General features: G+C 42.2%; 1 protein-coding gene across 3 annotated transcripts in view; it reads right to left on the minus strand.

The window, feature by feature from the left end:
- Positions 1–20,485, minus strand: part of sema4gb (sema domain, immunoglobulin domain (Ig), transmembrane domain (TM) and short cytoplasmic domain, (semaphorin) 4Gb) — a 59,226-nt gene that overhangs the window by 36,030 nt on the left and 2,711 nt on the right. For all 3 annotated transcript variants that reach the window (XM_084937253.1, XM_084937251.1, XM_084937252.1), the window contains one exon: positions 15,710–16,021. In XM_084937253.1, coding sequence (XP_084793379.1) covers positions 15,710–15,845 — 136 coding nt within the window. In that variant the 5' untranslated portion in view covers positions 15,846–16,021. The remainder of the gene's footprint in view (positions 1–15,709; positions 16,022–20,485) is intronic.

A 20,485-nucleotide genomic window follows, 5' to 3' on the forward strand; every position in this document is an offset into this window, starting at 1 on the left:
TTGAATTGAATTGAATTGAATGGGTGGGCCACAGTGGCTTGTGGAATTAATAAGACATGGTTAAGATAACCTGCTTAAGTTCAAGCTGAGCATCAGAATAGGAAATAAAGACAATTTTGATTGCAGCATTGCTGCTGGTGTCAGACAGGCATGCTGGCCTGAGTATTACAGAAACTGCTGATCTATTGGGATTTTCGTCCATCTCTAGGGCTTACAGGGCATAGTCCAAAAAAGAGAAAGTATCCAATATGTGTCAGCTCTCTGCAGAAAAATGCCTTACTGATGCCAGTTGTCAGAGGAGAATGGACGTCATTGAGCTGATAGGAAGGCAACAGTAACTCAAATACTGTAACCACTCATTAGAACCAGGTAAGCAGAAGAGCATCTGTGAACGCACAACATGTGAAGCAAGTCCACTTCTTTATGCCTAGTTTACTCATCTTCTGATCACTGCTTCCAACAGGATAATCTGTCATACCACAAAACTCAAATCATCTCATACTGGTTTCATGAAAATATTTTCTTAGTGGTTCTAGTGTATATTAGTTTACACATTCAACTAACAAGAAAAAATATCCCCAGCTTGATTGCATGAGAAGTCACAAATTCCTTGTTTGTTCCTTCAGGAACACCATCTGGTATCAAAATGTGCATATTTTTAATTTTTGTTAAATTTTCTGCCTCCCAAAAGCACTCCTTAGAAGAAGCAACATATTCTATATTACATTTGATTTGTTCTCAATATAGAAATATAGATTAATGCAGTTTTCGATATTGAAAAATCAAAATCAAAAAATCATTATCACTAAGAGGATTGCTATGAATATCTATTTAGCAACACACACAGATGTCAACCTGCTGTTCCATGAAGCTGGCCATTATTTTATATCCGCAGACACACACAGAGAAACACACACACACACACACATACAGAGAGACACACAATGTACCTCGTGCTTTGCTGCAAAATCAATGGGGAAATTCAACAGAGCACTGAGGTGTGCCAGAAACCTCTTAGCCTGCTGGCTGGTTTCTATTTACTGTTCATTTACTGTGTTTGAGTGTGTGTGTGTTTGCACGTCAGTTCCTCTGACTCTTCAGAGTACACAGGTTTGATGAGGGGAAGAGGTCAAAATGCTCCTCAGAAACATCTGTCAGTGGTTACACAAACACACACATACTCTTCACGCTTATTTCACACATCATCTGCCTCCTGAAAAAGAGTAAAGACAACTCTGTCAGTGACTCAGAAGATCTGAGGAGTGTGCGTTGTGTGTTTGCCAGAATGAGCGCGTTTTCGGCAGTTGAGCCGTCACAGGTGGCGTAGCCAGATTGTGCGCACTCATGCTCAAACACACTTGTAATCCACCATGTGGGGTCCTGGATGATAGTAAATCCACTGTATGTTTGTATGCGTGTCTGTCACAGTCTGAGTGTGTGACTTCCTCTGTGACTCACCGATCGCTGCACCCACTGTGGCAAGCATGTGACAAACAAAAACGCACACGTGCTCACAAAAAAATTTGGGAACAAAGGCTTGAAGGAAAGCCTGACTTGATTTCTTTGGACACTGTCAACAGTGTCAGTTTCTTTCAACTCTATCCACATTATATAAGCAACTCTTTACTTCTTTACCATGGTCAAGAGTCAGCTACATGACTGTGTGTTATGTAAGCAATTATGCACAGAAGACCTTGTGCAAGAATAAAGGCAAAGGTTAAAAAAACAAAAAGTGAAGTATGTCGGCGTGTCATCTGCTGACTCCATTATTTTCTATATTACGATGTTTACCATAGGAAATTATTACAGGCAAATACAGAAGCTGTGCACAAACTGAAATATGCAATTTTAAAGTGTTTATTTAGTTTAAAAGACAATTAGCAGGTCTGTAAACTGCAGAATATACAATACCATCGAATCAAGATAATATTTTACCCATTCAGCCTGTTATTTCTTGGTGAGATGGGGGTGGTATTTTTTATTTTTTTTGTTCCAACCATCTGCTAGTAGTTGACACTGTTGCTTTACCGACATAATTTTCAGTTTACTCAGAAACGGCTTTTACATTTATAACTCTGATCAAACATTTGCACCAATTTAAAAAGTTAATATTTCTGTTCACGGGCTTCGATCGACTTGTTTATAACATGCTTGTTGACGCCTTTTTGTTTCTACTTCTCTCATGGAAGAAGTTTGCCTTCAGGGATTTGACCGACAAAGTTGATGCAGGAAGTAGATGCATGGGTTGGACACATGACTTTTATCCAGGAGACTGGACATCCAGGAGATCTTGTGCTTTTCGAGACTTAGCTGACCACTTATTTTCAGTTTTTATTTTCTTTTTCATTCTTAGCTGTCACTTGTAACAAGGCCACTTGGTTATGTTTAGAAAAGGTCAGACAAGGATTAGCAAAAGATCAGACATTCACGGATGGACACAGACCCTTTTGCAAAGTTGAACACTTGTTGCTACCAAAGGGCAACCCCTAAAGCTTAAAAATGAAGTCAGCACAGATGTGACAGTACCTACAGGGCCTCTAGATGCCATATGATACATGTTTCAAAAGGAGCTCTATCTCCATACAAGGTCAAAATGTTCAAAACTTTACACCACTAAGTAGTAATAACTCAGCTACCAGGATAACTGGGGTTGGGGGCAATTGCTATTATTGTTGGATGGTCTGTACTGTTTGGCTCAAAAAATCCAAGATAAAGAGAAATTATTATATTTCTAAAGTCTGTTACTTAATACTAATTAGCTGGTATGTGTGTCTGTGGATCACACCTGTATGAATGCATTGATGCTAATATAAGTTAGCACTCTTCTTTCATCCGTAACTTCTGAACACTACAGCTTAAAAATAAGAAGTCCCAAATCAGTGGGTGAGGTCATGTCACATGATTTATTATCTTGTGTTTTTGTCCACTTGTGCAGTTTCAGAATGGCTAAAAAGTTGGTTAAAAAATTAAGAAAACAACAGCAGAGCTTGCTTTAAAAAAAGCATGAATGGGAAGCACAAACAATGGCTGCAGTAGGCAGTTTTCATTGTTTTTAACTCTCTTTTTTACTATGTGGCAGCTAAAGAAAAACAGAAACAGAGCAAACCATAAACAAAATAAAAAAGAGCACCCGACACTGCCCTCAGGTTCAAGTGCACAGCTACAAGATGTGCACATGCATCTGTAAAATTTAGTACTGCACCTGCAGTTTCTCACCACAAAAACAAGTTGGACATGGTTCATGAGTGAATGATGCTGGCTCTAGTAAATGATGTCCCTGCTCATAATTCTGACTTCTAAACACTGACAGAGAATTAACATAAAAATAAAAGATGACAGATGTGCACACTTTTAAAGGGTCAGTATGCCCAGGTTTATTTTCTCTCACGGTTTTCTTGTGGTATTTAGCCATTTTATTTTTAATTGACTAAGTTTTGAAGTACAAATCTCTCAGATTCTTCACAATTGCCTTTGCCTTCAGCTGAATAAAAGGTCAGTGGAGCTTCATACAAAAAGAAGCAAAATATGCAGCAGCAATTTATCTTTACAACAAGTGTCTGTCACTGTGACGAGCTGTCCTTGATATGCTGAATAATCCACACTGTTCACTGTCAGCAGCTTTTATTGGGACCAATTCCTTACAGGAGGTAGATCCAGTTCACAGTACTCTCTCCATCTGGTGTTTTTTCTACACCATATGGGTAGTGTGAATTGTGAAGTGCAGGAAAATTTGTATTTTTTTAAACACAGCTGCTCATTAAATTGTGGCACATCACACTCCAGCCAATGGATTCTGTCAGTATGTTGACAGGTTTCCACTTATGCATGTCAAATCAAATTTGTTTATGTTTTAGTAATAACAATATTGTTTATGATGGTAATTACTTGTCAGAGCAAACTATTATGTGAATAAGAAAATCCATAGGACAAAGTGTAATTCATGCTGTAATAATTATTATTTATGTGCAATCCAAGACTGTAAAGTGAAGATTAGGCATAAGAAACAAAAACTGCATTTCCTCTAGTGTCTGTGAAGGTTCTCAGTCATCCAGGTCATTGTAGTCAGCTTGGAAAGAAAAGCTTCTGAACTTCTTTAAGTTGCTTGAAGACGTTTCACCTCTCATCCGAAACTCTTCTTCAGTTCTAAGGTCAAATGGTGGAGAGTCCAAGATTTAAGTCCTAGGGGAGTGAACTCCCTGATGATCCTCTACCTAATCACACGAGCCAAGGTATGAAAACGGGTGTAGGTCACAATCAGCCAAGGTTTCGGGTGAAACCTGGCCACACCCTATCATGTGATTTACTGACGTCAAATGGCCCAGGATGTGAGTGGGCGTTAAGGCGTCTGGGAAAGGATCTCAAAACTGGATTATAGATGACAGACAGTTGGTGTCGTAAGCCACCGTCTCTGTTCAAAGATGGCTGTTCGCAGCGGACATAGATGGCTTCTTTCACTCCTCTTTCAAACCATCTGTCTTCTCTGTCCAAAAGAAGTGAAAGGTGAAATGTCTTCAAGCAACTTAAAGAAGTCCAGATGCTTTTCTTTCCAAGCTCCTTAGATTTCCTCTAGTGGCCACTTGAGTCTGGTTCAAAAAGCAAGTCAATCGCCATAGACCCCCCCTTTAAAAATGCCCAATTTTAGAACACTAAGCGGCATATTTGAAGCCTTGTATGGTCTCTATAGGTTTCTCCCTTCATAAAAACTCTGACTGGTTTTCAGCCCAGATGAACAGAATCAACTTTTGAAGATTTACTTACCTGGATGATTGAGAATGCATTAAGACGTCTGACTGGGTCTTTCCTTATAAGTCATTTGTTTGAATACCAGTGAGGCTTAAAATTAGGAACATGGCCATTTTGATTGACAAGTGTGCTTACACATGAATACTGTAGCTGTCATAGCCAAAAACTGTTCTTTAGTAAGCATTTTTTAGTAAACTATCTGGCTAATAATATGGCTTTCTGTGTTGTGCAGACTATCCAAGACAATCCATTTGTGGTTCGCTTTTGTTGAGTGAAATAAAGTACTTTTTATCTGCACCAGTTAGCAGGTATCTGTCTTTGCATAGTATGCATATAGTTTATGTATGCAGCTTGCTAACCAAGTAAATTGTAGCACTCCAACATTTTTTCCAAATGTGGTCACTTCTGTTTCTTCAAAAAACAACATGGTTGTGGCCAAAATGCTACCAGTGAGGCTTCAAAATAGCTGATTTCATGCTGGCTAGAAATGTACTAAAATCGACCCAGTTTTAAGAAGTTTTATAATATGAAGAAAAATAGGCCTGTCCCGATCTGATGTGCATGCTTATTTTGCACATCAAAGTGGCAGTGGTATGTTTACCCAACTATTAATAATGACACAAATACAATACCTTTTCTTTCAAGCTTGTGTCAGAGCCAAAACTTTCATAAGACCAACCAGGGAGACTGCAGAATAAGATGAAGGAAAGCCAAGACTTTCATCTTAGATAAGATGGAAAAACATAACCCCACTCAAATGGTGGCAGTGTCATTGCAGGACTGGCACATTGGCCATCACTGAATTACTAATAAGGCCGTGTCTGAATCAGACACCAACACTATCAGAGGAGAAGAGGATCAAAGCACCATGTAAGCTTCAGGGATTTAAAGGGTCTAAGGCATAAAATGTCTCAACTGAGAAACCCCCCCCAAAAAAAGGTAACAGCAAATAACAGCAGAGATTAAACCTCTTTAGTTTGAGCAGTCTTGGTCTCGCTGATATAGTTTGTAAATCATCACTGTTATGCACAAGATGCAGCTGGTTAGGCTAAGATATTAACAGACTTTGTTGAGCAGTAAATTGATGATCATTAGTGGTGTAATTACCATACTGGATGCAAAACAATTCATCTACACAGAAGCGTCAAGCTGGCAGGCTTTCTTACTGCCAACATCAAAATAATGGTGCAATCTATAAGGAACCTTACTACCAAGACCTCTTGTTACATCCCAGCTCTCAACATAGTAACTTACAGTGCATCAATATTTCAGAACGGCATTACTTCAGGTCTGGTGGCAGAGGTAGGAAATGCCAAAGCACAAGCCCCATGGGCAAACAATTGAGTTCAGGACACAGTCAAGCATTAATCTCACTTCTAGGAGTGGAAAAATGCACCGTGGCCCACAAAAACAATCTATGTTTAGTTGTCAAACCTGCCCATAAAGGTTACAACGGTGGATTTCTAATGCTTAATGCATTCAGTATTTTTGCTTTCTTTTAAATGGAAAAGCTCCAATACCATTTCTATTTTCCGCTACAGTGATGTTTTATTAAGTCGATCACATGCATCATGGTCAAAATAGCTATTTAGAAATATTCATATGGCAGCTAGTTTGATTAGCCAGAAGAAAGCTGTTTATTTGGTTAGAAAAGCTAGTCTAGTCTCTGTTTATTTTTAGTCTCTTTTAGAAGAGCTTTTAGCTATGTTTCGTCTCGACAAACTGATAAAGGAACTCATCAAATCAGCAGCAACCTCATCTGTCTGCTGTGTGGTGCTGAGCAGGGACAATGGATTTATCAGCAACTCCTACTAAAGACCACTGCCTGCCATAGCTCAAAATCGAACTATAATTGAAGGAGCCTCTGTTCCTGTGCCAGTTCTTCACTCTTCACTATCAAGCTCATCCTCACACTTGATCTGTATGTTACTGTGCGTGAGCTTTCACATATTTGGTTGTTTTCAGTTGCTGACCACACAGGGAAATGTCATCAAGTTTCTGACGCCTTTCTAACAGCACATCAGTGACTAGCTCTTGGTTATCATAAACTGTGTGCAAACATATTGCCACCAAATGTAACATTTCTTTTTGGGATGGCATCTTTAATAACTATAAACTAACTTGTCTTTTAGTTGCATGGCTGTGGTTCAGGTGACAGATAAGGTTGTGTACTAATTGGAAGATCATGGTTTAATCCCTGGCTCCCTGAGTCTGGGTCAAACTACCCTTGGGCAATATACTGAACACCGATACATGATGCATTTATCCAAGCAAATGAGGGCATATAAAAAGTGCTTAGGTTAATGAGGCTTGGAGTAAAAAAGTGCTTTAATTGCTGAAATGGAGTAGAACAGCACTGCAGAAAACCAGTCGATGGATCTTAGTATTTTAATAAAGCAACCAACTACAAAGAAATTAAGAGTTAAGAATGCCTGGTTTGGCTAGCAGTAGTCCTCCCTGTTCCTCAGGCAGATCAGTTTTCTTTGTTACTCCAAGAGACAAGCTGCAAGCCACAGATGGTGTGTTCAGCACAGGCATATTTTAAATAGTCTGCATGATAAAAGTTGATAAAAGTAAGATAAATGCACAAAAACAAATAAATGAAAGATCTAAAAAGATCCAAAGTTGAAAAGAAAGCTGAGTTATACTCTCAGGGTTTAAAAAACTCACTTTAAAAAAAAAAAAAAAAACTCCTTCAACATGACATTATATCTTTTGTTTTAAAATAAGACCAATATTTGTCATTTTATTATTATTTTTTATTTCTGGACTCTACTAGAGCAGTAGAATTCAAAATAATCTTTATCTATTTTATACAGAGTCTTGTTGCCAAGGCATCCTCTGAAACAAGTTTTATCTTGTCTGCCTATCAGACAACTTTCTTCTTATTGACTGCTCCTCAAAACCAGGTCTGAACAACAGATGGGGCTTCCATGCTCGCAGCCAGAGATTTAGATGACCATGTTAGGGATATCCCCTCTCATTATGATGGGAGCCAAGAGTAAAAAAAACTGTCAGAAATCAAGGAACCTCCTTATTTGAAACCCTGGCCATGTTTAATACGAGCATCCACTATTTAAATAGTGGATGAAAATAGTGGGTCCATTTTAACATCAAGAAAGGAATTAAGTATTAAATACTATTTATAGATTCATCTCAGTATTGGATAAAAAAATCATGTATCAGAATTATTTCTTTGCTTGTTTGCATTTGGTGGCCTTTTCGATGTACCTGTTCACACCAAGAGAGCATAAAGACCTCTTCTGTCATTTTCTCTCTTATATACATATCCAAGCGCTCTCTCTGTGATACATCATGTCCTTCTCCTCCCACTCATGCAGCAAACCAGTAAAGCATACTGTAACTTAATGAGCGCCAGCAAAGAAAAATAATATCAATCCTCCCACAGATAGTGACACCCACATATCATCAAAAGGAGAAGAAACTTCCCTTCCCCCGTCCTCCCCGCTGACATGTCTCAACGAGGAAAGTGACAGGAGATGCATGTATGCAGGATTTTTACATGGCACTTAATAAGCTTCCCCCTACATGACACACACACATATGCAGCACACATTCGCAGGGCATGCCCTAAGAGTGATGAAACGCATGCTGACACATGTGCACGTTCTGCACTCTCACATGTACTCACACGCCTTCCCTGATGATTAGAAACTGGGTCAAGGACAACTTTCTGTGAGGGCAAGGAGAAAAAGAAAATCTGTAATGGCAGACGGGCTCAGGCTACAGCACAGAAAAGTGCCCGCAGTAAGAAGAGTATGTATGATTTATAATCCTAGGCACAGTCAGAGATGTGTAAATGAATTGTCACAAACTTGACCACTGTGAGGACAGAACACAGATAAGTTCTTCCACTGTGCATTTACAGAATCTGGTCAAAATGTGCCTGATGGGAACAACTGCTGTTTGCAGCTGTGTTTGTGCTTCACTAAACAGAAGACTCTGTAGGTGAGCCTGGGGTGAGCTTGTTCTCTCGGCCTGAGTTAATGTTGTTTTCATGACTTAAGCACAAGGTGTCCTTAGGCAGGTTACAGCATTAGTGAGGGATCACTTCCAACTTGTCACTTTTCAATTATGCTACACCAAACCACTCTTTTTCCAAACCTAACAAGATAGTTTTTAGTGTCAAAACATAAAAAAGTCACCAAAGCCACGGGACACCTTGCACATAGCAGGAAGATACAGGCAGTGCCTGCCCAGCATGAGGAGATAATAGTGAGCCTGAAGAACAAATATAACACCGGATTCTGCAGTGGAAAGTCAGAGACTGACATTATTTTCAGCTTCTACAGTGCCTCCAGGTTTGATTTGCTGCTTTTCAAAACCAGCAAATATTCACCAACAGACCTGTACTCCATGAGTTGCAATAATAGCTTAATTATACACCTAATTCCAAAAATTCATCCACCCATTCTCTTCCGCTTATCCAATTCAGGGTCACGGGGGTTGGGGTGGGTGGTGCTGGAGCCTATCCCAGTCTATCACATGTAGAGAGACAACCACTTGCACTCAAATTCACACCTATGGGCAATTTAGAATCATCAATTAACCTAACCCCACTAACTGCATGTCTCTGAAATGTGGGAGGAAGCTGGAGTACCCAGAGAGAACCCACACAAACACAGGGAGAACATGCAAACTCCATACAGAAAAAGCCCAGACAAATGTTGGAAGCAAACTCAGGACCTTCTTGCTATGATTCAACAGTGCTAACCACCGCACCACCATGCTGCCCTAATTCCAAAAATGCCATTTTCTAATCATCAGGGGAGATGTGTTAATAGCAGCACGATGCAATGATTTAAAAATCTAATTTTATTCACAATAAAATATCAAAAGTTTAAACTGAAGCATTTTACTAGTTCTCAAAAAAGTTGGGCCAGGGACAATAAAAGTGGGACAGAGAGGCAGTAATTCTCAAAAGTTGTCATTATCCTGGGTCTTTGACCCAGTGTTTGAGTGTTCCTTTGGATTTGTCATTTACTTCTTTGAAAGCATAAGTTAATTATGTTCTAGTGTCTGAACATATTATTTTCAGGTGCCACTGAGTTTGTATTTATAGTTCTGGATTTCTGGTTCATGTCTGTCCTAGTCTCATCTCTGTATTTTGTTATTTCTTCAGTCTCCCCGGTCACGTCTTCATATCTGTTTCTGTCCCAGTGTCAAGCCCATGTGTCTTAGTTTGTTTCTCAGTGTGTGTTACTTCCTGCTTTACTTTGAGAATCTCCTGTCTCGTGTGTATTCTGTTCAGTTTTGCTTCCCTTGTCTCATTTGTCTGGATTAGTGTCAGCTGTGTTCCCACCTGTGGCCTCTTCCCTCGTTATCCTGCTTGTGTATATATTGTCTGAATTTCCTTCTGTCCTCCCTTGCTATATGGTATCCTTGTTGTGTCAACGGTTTGCATACAATAAACAGTCCTAGTATTGTTTTTTGTATTATTTTGTACTTCAGTTTAATAAAACCACCTATTATTTTATTCCCTACTGTTTGGGTCTTACCTGCACCAGGCATACCATCCCAAATTTTTGGGAATTGGGTTTGTATATAGTTTAGATAAATAGTTTTACGACCCAGCTCTTAACATAAAATGGAGACCAAAACTAGAAATTTAAAAAGCACGAGTCTCTAATTTAAATGACTAAATTGATGAAAATAAAATGTACAGATTGGAGCAGCAAGGAGATTATGATGGTGAGAGGTAGTGGTCCTCTCCAAACCAACCCAGGCATGCCTTCATCCACATCTTATTAACAGCTTTTAGCCAAACATATAAATCATTCATCCAAGCAACTTTAATTCCACAGCAATACAGCAGCTAAGTCTGAAGTAGGAAAGGACAAACACATACAGCTGCAGCGACTCCTTTATTTAGAGATCGTGGCTAAATTAATTTTGCATGCATTCCCGTCTGATGAGCACTCAATAGAGCAAGCCCTTTTCATTAAATAACCAAAAGATATTCGTAGTCTGGTCAATGCTTCACCTCCCAGTAGTTGCAGTAAATAGCTCCACAACAGTTTCTTTATTCATTGTTCTTCAGTGTACTTTTCTCAACCAATCAGTGCACTTTGAAGAAAAGCTCAGACCTTAGACCTCTCTCTCCAGCAAACAAAGTAATCATCCACTCAGTTCGGATCAAGAAAATGCACCACAGAACTGGGAACAAATACACAACCAGCTTCTGCTGTGTTACAGTCGCTCTCAGAGTTATTGTGATTCAGAACATCAAGCAGCACATCCTCCCATCTCCAAAATATCATCTCACCCTGCAATACTCTCAATAGCACTTATGACACCAGAGAGCTCGGCTAGCAATACAGCCGGCCCTGTTAACTCCACCCGCCCGCTAATAATACTCATCCTCGGAGGACCGAAGAGGAGAAAAGTGGAGTGGGGTGGAGTGGAGGTAAGAGCACCAGCCCTTACTGTTTGTCTGTGCTGGAGTTCCCTTCTCACTGCAGCTGGCCTCTGCTGCAGTAAGTGAGGAGAGAGGGAGGGTAAAGGTAAGCTGGTGGGAAGTAAGAGGTGGAGGTGTAAGGAAGACGTGCTGATGGTGTGTGTAAATACCCACTGTGTGCCAAAACACACCTATTCAGCAGTATTTTCTGCACAGACAGTAATCAGGTCCTACGTGCTCAGGTCCTCTTTTATGGAGGCTTCTTGTCTATTGTTTCATTAGAAGTGTTTGCTGAGCTGTGTGATCTAGGACAGGGCATGAGAGAGGCGATTAATAACTCTGAGCATGAAGGAGCTGTCTTTGGGGCCAACTGCAAAAACTGTGCCACTTCCGTAACAGGGAGGGGAGGAAGCAGTCGGAGCAGTAGCAAATAAGGACAGCGATCTGTTAGCTGGGTTGTGCACATGTGTTTGTGGATCCATCTGGAAATACACTGTATTAATGGAGTTTTTCCCTGTTCATACTTTTTTGTGTTTCTTTTTGTGTATCTGGTCTCTTTTTGGATGATAATCATGCTGCAAAGTGTTATTTTATGCCAGTTTAAAGACAATATCAATATTGTAACTGTGAAAATAAAAATAGTATGTGGCTTTTTTTGCCTAAAAGCAAGTGTAAATTGTTCTTTTAGCCATTAAGTCTTGGTCAGTCCTACAAATTGAGAACCATCTCAAAATGTGTGATGGCCTCCGTCTTAGGTAATCTGTGGAGAGATGTGAATGACAACTCTGTCTCCCCAGATGTCCATGAACTACTCATGCCAACACCATAGTAATCTGATTTGGCACACCTGGTCTAGGATAAAAGCCCTCCAGCTTCATCTATGTGATCGTACACTCTGGTCTAGATTATATTCCTCCACAGTTGGCAGCCTCACCATACCACTGATGAACATACTTCACATTTCATTTGCTTTCTTGTTTATTTTCTTTTTTACTGGTTGCAGTAAGGGGTGAGGGACCAGACAAAGAGCAATTCAGAAGACCCTTATGAAAAGAATATCGAGGGAACAGTTTACCCTGCCCGGGATAGGGTTACCAGGGCCCCGCCCTGGAGCCAGAGCCCGGGGAGGGTGCCCGAGGGCGAGCGTCTGGTGGCCGGGCCTTAGTCCATGGGGCCCGGCCGGGCACAGCCCGAAGAGGAGACATGGGCCCATCCTCCCGCAGGCCCACCACCCGCAGGAGGCGCCATAGGGGTCGGGTGCATTGTGTGCCGGGTGGCGGCCAGGAGCGGAGGCCCTGGCGGACTGACCCCCGGCTGCCAAGACTGGCAATAGGGACATGGAATGTCACCTCTCTGGTGGGGAAGGAGCCTGAGTTAGTGCGTGAGGTTGAGAGGTACCGGCTAGATATAGTCGGGCTCACCTCTACGCATGGCTTGGGCTCTGGAACCAGTCTCCTGGAGAGGGGCTGGACTCTGTCTCAGTCTGGAGTTGTCCCTGGTGAGAGGCGGCGGGCTGGGGTGGGTATTCTAATATCCCCTCGGCTTGCTGCCGGTACGTTGGGGTTTTTCCCGGCAGATGAGAGGGTTTGTTCCCTGCGCCTTAGGGTCGGGGAACGGGTCCTGACTGTCATCTGCGCTTATGCGCCGAGTGGCAGTTCGGAGTACCCAGCCTTCTTAGAGTCCCTGGGGCGGGGGAGGACGCTGGACAGACCTGGTGCACCTAAACGCGTAGTGAGGGTGTGCTGGGAACGTCTAGCAGAGGCCCCAGTCCGCGAGATCTTCAACGCACACCTCCGGCAGAGCTTCAACAGCATTCCGAGGGAGACTGGGGACATTGAGTCCGAATGGACCATGTTCAGCGTCTCCATTGCCGAAGCTGCTGCATTGAGCTGCGGCCGCAAGGTGGTTGGTGCCTGCCGTGGTGGTAATCCCCGAACCAAATGGTGGACACCAGAGGTGAAGGGAGCCACCAGGCTGAAGAAGGAGTCCTATCGGGCTTGGTTAGCCTGTGGGACTCCGGAGGCAGCTGACGGGTATCGACAGGCCAAGCGGAATGCGGCTCGGGCAGTGGCCGAAGCAAAAACTCGGGTGTGGGAGGAGTTCGGAGAGGCCATGGAAAAAGACTTTCGGACTGCCTCGAAGAGATTCTGGCAAACCGTCAGGCGTCTCAGGAGGGGAAAGCGGTGCTCTACCTGCACTGTGTATAGTGCTGGTGGAGCGCTGCTGACGTCGACTGAGAAAATTGTCAGGCGGTGGAAGGAATACTTCGAGGACCTCCTTAATCCCACTGACACGTCTTCCGAGGAGGAAGCAGAGTCTGGGGATGAGGGGAACGACCCGCCAATTTCCGGGGGTGAGGTCACTGAGGCAGTTAAACAACTCCTTGGTGGCAGAGCCCCTGGTGTTGATGAGGTCCGCCCCGAGTTCCTGAAGGCTCTGGACGTTGTAGGGCTGTCCTGGTTGACACGCCTCTGCAATGTTGCGTGGAGATCAGGGGCAGTACCTGTGGACTGGCAGACCGGGGTGGTGGTCCCCATCTTTAAGAAGGGGGACCGGAGGGTGTGTTCCAACTACAGGGGGATCACACTCCTCAGCCTCCCTGGGAAAGTCTATGCCAGGGTGCTGGAAAGGAGAGTTCGTCCGCTAGTCGAACCTCGGATACAGGAGGAACAATGCAGTTTTCGTCCTGGTCGCGGAACACTGGACCAGCTCTTTATCCTCTCGAGGATACTTGAGGGTGCATGGGAGTTTGCCCAACCAGTCTACATGTGTTTTGTGGACTTGGAGAAGGCATTCGACCGTGTCCCTCGGGGTGTCCTGTGGGAGGTGTTGCGGGAGTATGGGGTGTCTGGCCCATTGCTACGGGCCATTCGATCCCTATACAACCGTTGTAAGAGCTTGGTTCGCATTGCCGGCAATAAGTCGGACTCGTTCCCGGTGGGTGATGGGCTCCGCCAGGGCTGCCCTTTGTCTCCGGTTCTGTTCATAATTTTTATGGACAGGATTTCTAGGCACAGCCAAGTGGCGGAGGGCTTTCGCTTTGGTGGCCTCAGAATCTCATCTCTGATTTTTGCGGATGATGTGGTTCTGTTGGCTTCATCGGGTGAGGGCCTCCAGCTCGCACTGGAACGGTTCGCAGCCGAGTGTGAAGCAGCGGGAATGAGGATCAGCACCTCCAAATCTGAGGCCATGGTTCTCAGCCGGAAAAGGGTGGAGTGCCCACTCCGGGTCGGGGATGAGTTCCTGCCCCAAGTGGAGGAGTTCAAGTATCTCGGGGTCTTGTTCGCGAGTGATGGGAGAAGGGAGCCGGAGATCGACAGACGGATTGGGGCTGCAGCTGCAGTAATGCGGACGCTGCACCGGTCCGTCGTGGTGAAGAGGGAGCTGAGTGTAAAAGCAAAGCTCTCAATTTACCGGTCGATCTACGTCCCTACCCTCACCTATGGCCACGAGCTGTGGGTAGTGACCGAAAGAACGAGATCGCGGATACAAGCGGCAGAAATGAGCTTCCTCCGAAGGGTGGATGGCCTCTCCCTTTGAGATAGGGTGAGAAGTTCGGCCATCCGGGAGGGGCTCAGAGTAGAGCCGCTGCTGCTCCACATCGAAAGGAGCCAGCTGAGGTGGTTCGGGCATCTGACAAGGATGCCCCCTGGGCGCGTCCTGGGTGAGGTGTTCCGGGCATGTCCCACCGGGAGGAGGCAGACCCAGGACACGCTGGAGGGATTATATCTCTCGGCTGGCCTGGGAACACCTTGGTGTTCCCCCGGATAAGCTGGAGGAGGTGGCTGGGGAGAGGGAGGTCTGGGCCTCTTTGCTTAGGCTGCTGCCCCCGCGACCCGGCCTCGGATAAAGCGGATGAAGATGGATGGATGGATGGATGGATGGTTGCAGTAAATGCTCATATTAGCCACCAACTCTCATGCCTTTCCATTTCTGGTTTGGCCTTAGAGCTGGGTCATGACAGGCCGAAGCCAACTGCTGTACAATGGGATTAATAGGAGGTGGAATAGCTCCCCTAAATCAAGACTGTCATAATGCTTTCGGGGATGAGAACAGGATGTCTTCTGCTGCTGTTTATTCAGGGAGTTATGCTGGGGGGCAAAACTTGAGCTCCATATTTTTTGGCCAGTATTTGTTTTGGCCAACCATTTATGGCCAAACATTTAAGGATGCTAAATCATCTTTTAGTTTGTAATCCTTGTCTGCAATGTACCCCTTGTTGTACGACAACCTTAATTGGATTATTTTGACAAAAACATAAAAATCACGCCATGTTCTGGAGCTTTTTTCATGATCTTTAAGGAGATTTGCAGGCCAGCATATAGATTTGTAAATAACGAAAACATTTGTATCACATTTGTATGTATGATCAGATTAGGATAAAAAGGATCATCCATTTCCTGATAATCTGATTAAATCTTTAACTAATATTAAAAAATTTCGTTTTGGAAGATTAAAATTCACACCTTTTTACCACTAACCCCCCTGTACAGAGCTTTAATCACAGTTTAAGACTTTTAATTTAAAAAAAATCTGCTTGATCCTCACCTTTTGAGAAGACGGTAGTTCTCGCAGTGACATCCAGGTCCAAGGATGGGCTGAACGGAAAGGCCCACAGCTGTGATAGTCTGTTGAAAAACATCAGGGGCAGCAGGAGGAGTAGGAAGGGCTTGACTGATCCCATGATTAACCTACAGACCTGGGTCCAAGCAGAGACTTGCTTGTGCTCACTGTTTATTGTATGCAAGAAATAAATAAATAATGAAATAATGAAATAAATGTGCAAAGCATGTATCTTCAGGCCCAGCAGCAAGCAGGCGCAGACTCTTTGATTATCCTCCAGCTGAGAACACACTGAGTCTGTGCAGAGAAAGAGAAAAACAATGTGTATTACTAAAATGTGATCCTGAATACCAAACTAGATGCTGCTGTCTAAAGGTGGTGATGGATTTCACTCATTTATGAACAAAACAAACGTTTGCAGGACAAAGACTCCACCACCCAAGTGGATATGCTGCGCTGGACTAATTGAAAGATTAAAAGGATGTCAAAGTGCCAGAAATGTACTTGTTATGCGGCAAATCAACCCAGCTATTGATTGGCCCTTCTTTAGTGGGCAATAAAATAGTATTAAAATAAATCTCATTCCTGTGATGTCTGAAAAGTACATTTAAATCAGTGTGGTGCATTTACGAGTGTAGTATGGAAAGTAGAAAAATTATAATGCAGGATTTTACAACACAAAGATTATTTGGGTGGACAATCCAGGTACAGTAAGAGCTGCCCAACTATATTTGCCACTAATTTCAGGTATTTAAATGTATCTGTACAAGATAAATCACTTCAATCTTGTTTTCAAAGTCTGCTGAAAAAATCCCACATAATTCAGCTGGTTCTCCAGAAACGATCTTGTCCCGTGATCAGTCGGACTTCTAATCCTCCATTTTTACTGTTCTCAAGATCTGCTGTGGAGAATGGGATTCGTGTGCTGCTATGCTGTGCTCACTGAGGCTGCAGGGTAGAACAAGGACTATGATCACCATCATTACTCCAAGATTGTAGAGTGTGTGTCCAACTCCACAGAGAGACACTCTGCTTGGAATCCAATCCACTAGCTGAATATTGCTACATTTTTTGCACACACTACTTACGACAAATAAAATCTAATTCTGTAGCAAATACAGGTGTGTTTGTGTGTGTGTGTGAGAGAGTAAATATATTTAATTACTTTATAGTTAAGGTGTAGATAGATGGTAATAAGAAACTACTGAGGAGGTCATGAAACATGATGCTGAACCTGATGCCTACCAGGAACCACATGAATGATGTGTGATATTTCAAAATGTCATCAATGAACCTTAATGAAGAGGCAGCGTGCATAAACTTTCTCACTTGACAGCATGAGCACGAAATTACTTGCTGACATGCATCACTGCTCTCTGATTACAACCAATTAGTCAAAGAGAAGGACTAAGGTGCTGTTACGTAGCAGACCATTTAAAGAAAAGTTTGGAGAGTTAAATAATGTGCCTGCGTGATGTGATCTTGCAACACACATCTCTTAATTAGCTGGGTGCAGCATGATGGATAATCTAGAGATTAGGCCTTGTGCCATCAGCACAATCTTCGCCTGGCTGCCCGTTCCCTGGCTCTGTCACCGATCAAAGGGTCTACGCTGTGAATCACACTCTGCTGCGCAGTGACACTGGAGAATTCCCAGCTTTAATCTCCACGGCTGCCGCTGCTGCAAATCACTCTCAGCATGAAGCACAATGAGGTTGATGACCTTTCAGTTATAAGTTAGGGTGCTAATCCCTGGAACCAAACTGTAAAATGATAAAGCAGGAGATGAGATGGTGAAGAATTATGATGCATTTGTTTATCCAGATATGTGTACTCAGTATTGATGGGTTGGTTTTATGAAATAAAACTTAATGTCAAACAAACATCCCAAACACACCTACAAGATGTTAGGCTCAAGTGAGGAGCTCTACATATTTTCAAAGCTGTAGGCCTATGTTTTTTTTTTATCAAGATTGTGTTTTTAAGTAGAAGGAGATAAATCATTAAACTGTAGTTTCATACCATATCTAATGATAGCAACTGAACCGATGTTGACTGGCCTCCAGGAAAACTTGGTACGTAAATCTTAAATTAAAATTACTTTGTTTTCAAGGTTAAGAGCACACATGCTCAAATGGTGAGACCAGGAATATATTCATCTGCATGAAATAGACTTCAGGTATTATTTTAATAATGAAAATGAATGCTTTTAACACCTTTGTAATACCTCAGTTTCAAAAAGTGAAGACTGAACAATGCTGAAATGACTTTAAAAAAAGCATTAAAACCATGTTGTAGTAATTGTTGCATCGCTGAATATTGCCACACATGATGCAGTAAACTCTTAGTCAAACAAAAACAAAGAATTTAAAGGCATAATTTTCATCTGTCACTATTTACTGTCCAGTGCTGATACCGATAAAGTTTCGGTATCAGCACTTAAAACAGCCAATAAATGAAAATGTAAAAACTAAAGAAGAGATGCAAAGAAACACCCTTCAACCATGTTGTAAGTGTTGATGTTGCATAGTTTTTCAACCAGAGGGTTCTTTGCAACTTCCTGCTTGGCAACATGTGTTTGGAACTCCACAAGCACATGAACCTGCTGATCAGATCAGCTGATCTGAGCAGAGTGGAGCCAACGCTTTGCTGACATCACAACTGCAGCCTTCCAAAACCTCCTCTGGCATTAATGCAGCACAAAAACTGAATGCCAGAAGCTTCATGGCATGAGCAGCTCCTGTAGGTGTAATGCATAAGTGGCCTACTTTAATCTTCAAAGTCTATTTGCTTCTGATACTAGTCTTTGTATTTATCTATGGTTTCTGTCAACAGATACAGGCTAAACTGTTGCTGTGCTTCATGCATTCTGTAGAAGGCAGTCTAAATCAGAAGATGGCTTTATATGATGACAGTCATAAGAGATTTTAGCACTGTGCTCTTAGAATTTGTCAAATTCACATCCTTGTTTGAAAAAAAAAGAAGTAGATCCGAAACAAAAAGCTTTTTTCCCAGTCCACACTACTTTTAAAATTGTCATTACCCAAAATGAAGTCAAGTCAAGTCAAGTCAAGTCAACTTTATTTGTCAATTCTGCCACATGTACAGGACATACAGAGAATAGAAATTTCGTTACTCTCAAACCCTAGATTAAAAAATGCAAATAAAATAATTAAAAATAAAAATTTAAATAAATACAATACAATTTTACATATAACAAGAAAGCTATGCAATATACAATATACAATATTCAAGTAAGGATAAATGACCATGAGTGTAAACCAGGCAGAGTAGTGCAAATAAGCAAATAGTGCAAATGGAGATTAGTAATATACGGTAAGAGATGGTATAACAACAAAGTCTTATGAGATACTGGCAGTCCAACGCTCCACAAAGTGACTGGTAACTGGTGCAGGCCAGTGAGTGAAGTCAGAGAGTGTGTGTGTGTGTGTGAGTGTGTGTGACAGAGTTCAGTGAGACCATGAAGGAGAAGAGGGGAGAGGAGGCAGAATCGGAAGGGAGTTAAGCTTCCTGACAGCCTGATGGATGAATAACACTCCATTGAGAGATTATAGTCAAAATTTTAGCATTTTTAAACTTTTACACTCAGCTAATGCTGACATCATTTGTGACATTTGTTTTTATCAGTCTTCACAGCTCCCACTAGAAAACTTTTTCACGCACACTTTCGTGCTCACAAAAGCCTGTAAGCACACTTTGATGTACAAAATCGGCGCGGTTCCCCTTCGATATTGCAAGCGAGGGGAGAGCAACAGCGCAACATGTGTCTTGTTTGATAGCTGCTCCAAATGCTAAGAACCTCCAGAATCATGCTCTGACAAAACTGCAGATGAAGGCATGGTGAGAAGCTCTTTGTCCTGTTTTTGTCAACTGCTGCCCTCGTGTAACACACAGCAAACGCACCATTGTCTCAACACATCTGCATTGGCGTGTTTGTGTGTCCTGCCCACAATGGTGTTGACACCAATGTGTTCCCACTTATGAAAGCCTGATAACTCCAAGAGGGAAAGGTAAACACATCTGCCTTGGCAGTGACACGAGCAATGTGACATGAAGACAAGAGGAACTGCAAAAAAGAGCAGGCGGTGACAAAAACACCTTGTACTCAGTTTATTGATCCAAAGAGCGGGACAGGTCTGATGGGAAATTTTAACCCAGTTTCTATAACCACAGGTCTCTTGCAGCTGGTGCCCATCAAAAAGATTAAGTCGTCACTCCAGAGTATGAAATATATAAAGAATGATGCAGCTGTTTTCCATTGAGACTAATATGCAAAACACCTAGCCTGACATTTCTGCAGAAAGATCAATAAAACAGGTGAGCTATTCTTGGTTTTCCTTTCAACTGATGCCACTTGAAATGCCAAACACACTCTCATTCCTTTGATAGCTGCAGTGATTTTAATGGGCTTATATATTATGTGCTATGCTATACTTAAATATTATATTTATACTTTTTTTTTATCTCAAAGCATTGAGTGTCTGGCATACAGAGGAGCCATAAATGAGATTACTGAAGTTCACCCTGTGGTGTTCACTGTGATGTGGATATAAATATATATAATTTGCCTCTGTTTATACTGCAAATATATAGAAGTAAGAACTTTTTATGTTCAGGTCATGCAATCACACTCACAAATAAGAATATGAAATTACTTCTTGAAGCTCTAAATAGAAAGTGACTTTAAACATCGAAAAATGACTTTTTTTCTGGCTTGTACTACTTGATCTACCACTACAT

The sequence above is a fragment of the Perissodus microlepis genome, chromosome 8, assembly GCF_051167445.1.
Source record: "Perissodus microlepis isolate ML-2025 ecotype Zambia chromosome 8, ASM5116744v1, whole genome shotgun sequence".
In the NCBI taxonomy this organism is placed as follows: Eukaryota; Metazoa; Chordata; class Actinopteri; order Cichliformes; family Cichlidae; genus Perissodus; species Perissodus microlepis.